Genomic DNA, 6,740 nt, shown 5'->3' on the forward strand with positions numbered 1-6,740 from the left:
CTTGAGGACTTCCCATCATGGCGCAGTGGTTAACGAATCCGACTAGGAACCATGGGTTGCAGGTTCAATCCCTGGCCTTGCTCAATGGGTTAAGGATCCAGTGTTGCCGTGAGCTGTGGTGTAGGTCGCAGACGCAGCTCGGATCCTGTGTTGCTGTGGCTCTGGTGTAGGCCGGCGGCTACAGCTCCGATTAGACACCTAGCCTGGGAACCTCCATGTGCCGCGGGAGCGGCCCTAGAAAAGGCAAAAAGACAAAAAAAAAAAAAAAGGAATGGTGCTTGATGTTCACATTGCATGTTTGTGGCTCTGGCGGGTGTTCCCACAGGAGGGGCCAAGCTCTTTTCAGACTCCGGGGCTATCCTCTCCATAGCCAGATCCACTTGCCAACCTGGTCCCCACCTCTACCACCAGCTCATGACCCCCTTCACTCTCCCCAGGAGTGTCTCACCATTTCTGCTGCTCTGTGGCCCTCAGTCCCTGTGCTCCAGGCTTTCCTCTCCTTGTGTGGCTCAAGAACTAAAGCCGTGTTTGCTCACTGGGGAAGAAATTCCCTGCAGGTGTTCCTCCATGGGGGACCCCAGGCTCAACCGGCACCAGGGACTCCAAAGTCACCCAGCCTTTTCTGGTCCTGGCCAAGCTTGTGCTGCAGCGAGGAGACAGACCAGGAAGGTGACCAAAGTGTGACACAAATGTGCTAAAACCGTGAGGGAACCGAGGAAGCATCTGTCCCTTTGGAGGAGGTGACAGCAGGGCTGTGTGCTAAGAAAGCGGGATGTGGTCAAGTCAAGAACTGCTCTGGGAAGTCATTCTAGGCCGAGGACATGGGTCTGGAGCGAGTGACCTTGGACGAGGGGTCAGGTCGCCCAGCTCCAGCCTGGTCTCGGCTTCTGTTCAGCCTGCAGGGTTGGTGAGCCCGGAGTCTGGGGAGAGGAAAGCTTCCTGGACAGGGCGTGGAAGGGGTACCCTATCCCCACGCCTTGTCCTGTGTATCTCTTCCATCTGGCTGTTCCCGCATTACATCCTTGGAGAGGAAACTGGGTTCTGGCAAGGAAAACGTTCCTCTGAGTTCTGTGAGCTGCCTGAGCAAATGAATCTCAGCCGAGGAGGCGGCCTTGGGAAACTGATTTTCAGCCAGTTCATCAGCACAAGTAAAAACTGGGCTCGTGAGTGGCATCCCAAGTGGCAGGGGTCGGGATGGGGGAAGGGGGCACTTTGGTAGGACAGAGTCCTTAACCCGTGGGACAGTGTCGGGGCTGAGCCGACTTGTAGGATGCCCAGCTGGTGTCGGGGATTTGGGGGGTGTGGGGAGCAAGCTCCACACTGGGACTGAGTGCAGGGTCGTGGTTATCTTCATAGTTCTCATCGAGAAACACTGAGAACATGACAAAGGATGGATAACACCAATGCTTACGGTGAATTGTGCTGGTGGCTGCCTTGGGCTGGAGGGGATGGGTGACCGGGGAGGGCATAGCTAAAAGGCACGTGGTCTCTCTGGGGGGTGATGAAAGGCTCGGAGATGGATTATGGTGAGAGCTGCACCCCTCTGTGAGTACCCTAAAGCCACGGCCATGTACACTTTAAAAGGGCAGTGGGTGGTGCATGAAGAGAATCGCAGTAGAGCTGCAATCCTGACGCCTCTTCCAGGAAGTGGGCACACGAGCCTTCAGAGGAAGGTCACCCACAGTGATGAAGACAACACGGAATCACAGACTCCGAAGTCGCCGAGAGACTCGATCTCAGGTTTTCCTACCACACAAGAAAGAAATGGTCATCCTGTGACACGGCAGAGGGTGGTGACCCCATGGCGACAAATCGATGTACCAGATGGACAGCAGGGCCCCTTAAACTTACGCACATCAGTACATCAACATGTCAATCATATCTCAGTCTGAAACACATGGAGTTCCCGTCACAGAGCAGCGGTTTATGTATCCGACTAGGAACCATGAGGTTGCGGGTTTGGTCCCTGCCCTTGCTCAGTGGGTTAAGGATCTGGCGTTGCCGTGAGCTGTGGTGTAGGTTGCAGACTCGGCTCGGATCCCATGTTGCTGTGGCTCTGGCGTAGGCCGGTGGCTACAGCTCCGATTCAACCCCTAGCCTGGGAACCTCCATATGCCACGGGAGCGGCCCAAGAAATAGCAAAGAAGACCCCCCCCCAAAAAAATAAATAAAATAAATAAATAAAAACACAGAACATGGGGTTCAGACAGGTGTGAGCTGGAAATACCATTCCTGGAGCTCCCTGGTGGCCTAGCGGTTAAGGATCCGGCGTTCACTGCTGTGGCACACTTTGATCCCCGGCCCAGGAACTTGAGCATGCCATGGGTGTGGCCAAAAAGAAAAAAAAGAAAAAAGAAAAAAAATTTAAAATAAATACCAGAGTTCTCCTTGTGGCTCAGTGGGTTAAGGACCCGACTTGTATCCATGAGGACGTAGGTTCAGTCCCTGGCCTCGCTCAAGGGGTTAAGGATTCTGCGTTGCCACAAGCTGTGGTGTAGGTTGCAGATGTGGCTTGCATCCCAAGTTGCTATGACTATGGCATAGGCCAGCAGCTGTGGCTACAATTTGACCCCTAGCCTAGGAACTTCCAGATGTGGCCCTTAAAGAAAAGAAATGAAAAAATACCACTCCTTAGCACTCTTCCCTAGAGTGGGAGGTTGTTTCGGGGGTCCTTGAGGAGGGAGAGGGTGCTTGCTTTATTTAACCCCACCTCCCTTAGTGTGTCGTGAGTCCCCCATCCTTTACAGATGACAGAGGATGGGCAGCATAGGGTGTGGTCATGTTCCCCAAGTGGGTGTGGGGCTGAAGGAAGGAAGGCCTACATGACACCTGAGGTTGTGAAGAGCAGGGCGCCCCACCCAGAACACCTGCATCATCTGGCCTGAGGCCTTCCTCTATGGTGACTGGGGATCCTGGTCTGAAGGTGGAGCAGGGGCTAAAAAATAAGGATGGGCTCTGGGGATCCCAAAAGTACATCATGGATGTAGAAGTCTCCTCTCTGCTCTAAGAGTCCCCAAAAGCACATCAAAGATGTACACATCTCCCCTGTGCTATAAGAGTCCCTAAAAAACACCATCAAGGATGTACGAGTGCCCTCTCTGCCTAAGAGTCCGTTAAAACACATCGTGGATGTAGAGACTAAGCAGGACTTAAAGAGCAGCTGACTGCTTCCGGTCCTCATGTGCAGAATCTCAAGCCCAGAGGGGCAGTGGGCTGCCACGGTCACAGCCAGAACAAGGGCCACACCTGGGTTCTTCCCTAGTATTGTTCTCCTCTGTGTTGCTACCTAGCCCTTCCTCCAGGCGCTGTCTTGTTTCCTTGCCTCCTCAACCCTCTTCTGATGGTGCATGTGACTGCAACAGGCTAAACAGGTGCCCCCGAGTCCTGACCCCAGTAGCTATGGATGGGACCTTGTTTAGGAATAGGTCTTTGGAGATGTTATTAAGGATCCAGGATATAGAGCGGGCCCTAGACCCAACAGCTGGTGTCCTCAGGGGGGGAAAGACAGAGGGAGAATGCCACGGGAAGGTGGCTGGGGCCACCAGGAGCTGGAAGGGGCAGGAAGGCCTCCCCTAGAACCTTGGAGGGAGGGCAGCTCTAGCAATACCTTGACGGTGGACGTCTGGCTCCAGAACCATGGGAGACTACATTTCTGTAGTTTTAAGTCACTCTGTTTGTGGCCGTGTGCAACAACCGCGGCCACAGGAAACTAACACACTGATCAGAATCCTCCTGGCCTCAGACCTGCAAACCCTCTTCTGTGCCGTGGGTGTTAGTGAATCCCCACCGCCACCCAAGGGTGCTGGGGGTGAGGTGGGGGTCATCCCACGTCCCCTCAGCCCTGGGCTTCAGGGCTGGTCCACAGGGAGTCTGCCATGGGTCTAGTTAACAACACCGCGTGGTACACATACACGTGTTCCAAGCCTGGCCGTCACGGCAAATGTTCGACGCACGGCCCCGTGGATGTGCTTAATGTCACTCAACTGCACACCCCAAAGTGCTGAAAATGGTACATTTTGGGGGAAAAGGACCATTTGCTGTTCCTGGGATCACCTCCTCCTCCCGCAACCCTCCCCAAACAACAGAGATGTTGACGTTCCGACGCCCACGTTACCGAGGCAACAGAAAAAGAGATCAGGGCCAGAGAGCAGACGCAGGCCTGGCCGCGGCCCCCTGGGGCCACAGGGGGCCCACCGTGGGCCTGGAATCCAGACTCAGAACCGAGGGGAGGTGGTGGGAAGGCGGGGGATTCCCATTTCCGCAAACGGTTCTGTCTCCGCATGGACGGGCCCCGGCAGAGAGTTGTCTGGGAGCCTGACTTTCGCCCTCGACGGTGCTTCTCTGGCCTTGCTGCTCTGGGGGTCCCAGGGCCTTGCAGGAGGAGAGGGGCAAACACCTGCCCGCCTCAGCGCCCTGTCAGTTGGGCTTGAGCTTGGGGCTCTGGGAGACCGACAGGGAGATGAGGACCTGGGCGGAATAATACGTGGTCATGACCACCAGGCGGGCGTGGGGCAGGGGCTGGGCAAAGGCGTTCCAGGTCAGCATGGCATCCGAAAGCGTGAAGAGCAGCGCGCCCCAGCCAGCACTCCCGCCCCTGGCCAGGCCACGCCACAGCATGGTGGCCAGGGCCAAGGAGTAAGCCGTCAGGGGCAGGACCAGGTCGGGCGGGAGGTGCCAAAGCAGGAGGCTGTAGTACGGGAGAGCGGCCGGGATGACCAGGAGCAGGAGGCCGGGCTGCAGGGGCGTCAGGCCAAAGGCCCAGAGATAGAGCAGGTGGGCCGCGGCGAAGGCGGCCACGCCTGGAGGAGACAGGGGTGGGAGGGCCGGGTGAGCCTTTTGCTTCCCCGCCTCGCCTCGCCGCGCAGCCCTCGGGGCCGAGCCCCGGCCCCGGCCACACTACCCGTCTCCTGCATTACAACACAGGCCTCCTTGTGGTCCCTTCTTCCTGTGGTGGGTGTCAGCGTGGCCTTAAAACGCCCCCTGACTCTCACCCTTACTCCGTTCGGCCCCTAGTGGGCTCTACGCACCAGGCACACTCCCGCCCCAGGGCCTCTGCTCGTGTGGGTCCCCTGCCTGGAAGGGCCTTTCCTGGAAGGGCACAAGGCGTTCCTGCACCCCTTCCAGACGTTACCTTCTCGGCGAGGCTGTCCTCGACTCGTGTCCTCAAGACTGCGACCCCTGACACTGCCCGCGCCCTCAACGGGAGGAGAGCTCCGTGGGGTGGAGGGCTGGCGAGTCTCCCTCACTGCCGCCTCCCAGCGCCCTTTCACACCTACTGGCTCCTGCCCCTGGCAGGCCCTCTTCTGGGGGTTGCCCCCACACCCACCCCTGTCCGGGCTCCGAAAGGGACAATGCAACAGGGACCCCCTCACCATGGAGGAAGGCCTCGGGCCAGACGAGGCAGGCATCCCCCACAGCTGAGCACAGAAGGGCCCCCTGCAGCCGCGCGCTGTAGCCCCTGCCGGCGTCCGCGGCCCGCAGAAACACCACCAGGGAGAGGACGGGCAGGCACTTGACCAGGGCGCCGACCCAGGACGGCTGGTCATCGGGGATCCAGAGGAGGAAGTAGACGGCGCAGGTGAAGAAGAAGGGGCTCAGCCACTTGCCGACGTGCAGCTGCTTCAGGGAACCAGGGGGCTGCTGAGCCCTAGAAACCAGCCCTGCCCCCAGCCCCTGAGACCAGGCTTCAGAACCACCTGGCCTCGCGCCCAGTGAGCTCCCCGCCCTTGGGGGTCAAGACTGTCACCCCACGCCCACCCAGGGACCCGAGCCACACTGCCCAGGGACCAGGATGTCCAGCCCCACAGAGCCCAGCCCCAGCCCTGCCACCCCCCTACCCCTACGCGGCGGCTCTCACTTGAGCTGAGAAGCGAGGTTTTCGGGGCAGGCCCTCTTTCCCGGGGTCCATGTCAGCCTGTGACCCCTGAGAACGGCCTGCAAGTGGGTACGGGTAGCTTGGGGGTGGAGGAGATGGTGTGTGGTTACTCGTTAACCCGAGGAGCGTCCTGTGGACTCTGCGACTGATAACAGGGCCCAGGGAGATGCTGCTCCTGCCCTGGGGACGGCCCTGCCTGGCACCTGCTGATACGGTGCCCACTGGCACCCAGGGGTCCCTCCTCCCCCACTCCCTCTGTCTCGCTTCCTCCCTGCCTAGAGGGCCCTGGCTGTACACGCCCCTCCCACTGCCCTGCGCCAGGCCAGTCAGAAGGGACCTGGGTGCAAAATCTGCAACATTCTGACGCCTGCCCTTTCATGAGCAACAGGGGAGCGGAGGGGAGGACACCCTGCCGGATCCAAGGGACAGTCCGAGCCTCCCTCCTCCACCAAACACTTGCTCAGTGACAGGAGCTGGAGCTGGTGGTGGTGCCAGCCGGCCGGCGCGCCAGTGAAGCTTACCCTGCATGGTGGCCAGTACTTCACCTTCGCACTGGACCCACTGGGCGCCCACCTGTCTGGCCTAGCTGGCTGCTCCAAGGGGAGAGGGCTCGGGGACGTGGCTCCTGCCACACAGCAGGGCAGGTGAGGGGTGGGCCAAAGGGGGATGGGGTGTGGAAGCCCACTCACCGCCTTCTGCAGCCTGTCTGGACGGGGGACGGCTCCCAGGACCAGGTGCCGCATGAGTCTGGGAAGTGCTCAGCTCCTCCTCCAGGAACCCCTTCCTCGGAGCGGAAGGTATCTGACTCCTCCTTGTGAGGGTCCCACCCCAGAGCCACGGCACAGGAATAGGTCAGAACCCGAGG

At 59.2% G+C, this 6,740-nt stretch overlaps 1 protein-coding gene across 1 annotated transcript; it reads right to left on the reverse strand.

The window, feature by feature from the left end:
• Positions 1-3,998: 3,998 nt before the first annotated feature.
• TMEM86B (transmembrane protein 86B) lies at positions 3,999-6,631 on the reverse strand. The gene is made up of 3 exons (XM_047790502.1): positions 5,858-6,631; positions 5,373-5,616; positions 3,999-4,799 (listed from the first exon to the last, which is right to left on the reverse strand). The coding sequence occupies exons 1-3, from the start codon at positions 5,906-5,908 to the stop codon at positions 4,417-4,419; spliced, it is 678 nt and encodes a 225-aa protein (XP_047646458.1). The 5' UTR covers positions 5,909-6,631; the 3' UTR covers positions 3,999-4,416.
• Between the last annotated feature and the right edge of the window lie 109 nt (positions 6,632-6,740).

This window comes from Phacochoerus africanus, chromosome 8 (genome assembly GCF_016906955.1).
Source record: "Phacochoerus africanus isolate WHEZ1 chromosome 8, ROS_Pafr_v1, whole genome shotgun sequence".
NCBI lineage: Eukaryota > Metazoa > Chordata > Mammalia > Artiodactyla > Suidae > Phacochoerus > Phacochoerus africanus.

Excerpts from the sequence above, each read along its gene's own strand:
- TMEM86B (XM_047790502.1), bottom strand. The coding sequence starts at position 5,908 with ATGGACCCCGGGAAAGAGGGCCTGCCCCGAAAACCTCGCTTCTCAGCT. Across the intron at positions 5,617-5,857 it reads AACCTCGCTTCTCAGCTCAA|CTGCACGTCGGCAAGTGGCT; the intron begins GTGAGAGCCGCC and ends TCCCTGAAGCAG. Across the intron at positions 4,800-5,372 it reads GCCCGAGGCCTTCCTCCATG|GCGTGGCCGCCTTCGCCGCG; the intron begins GTGAGGGGGTCC and ends TGTCTCCTCCAG.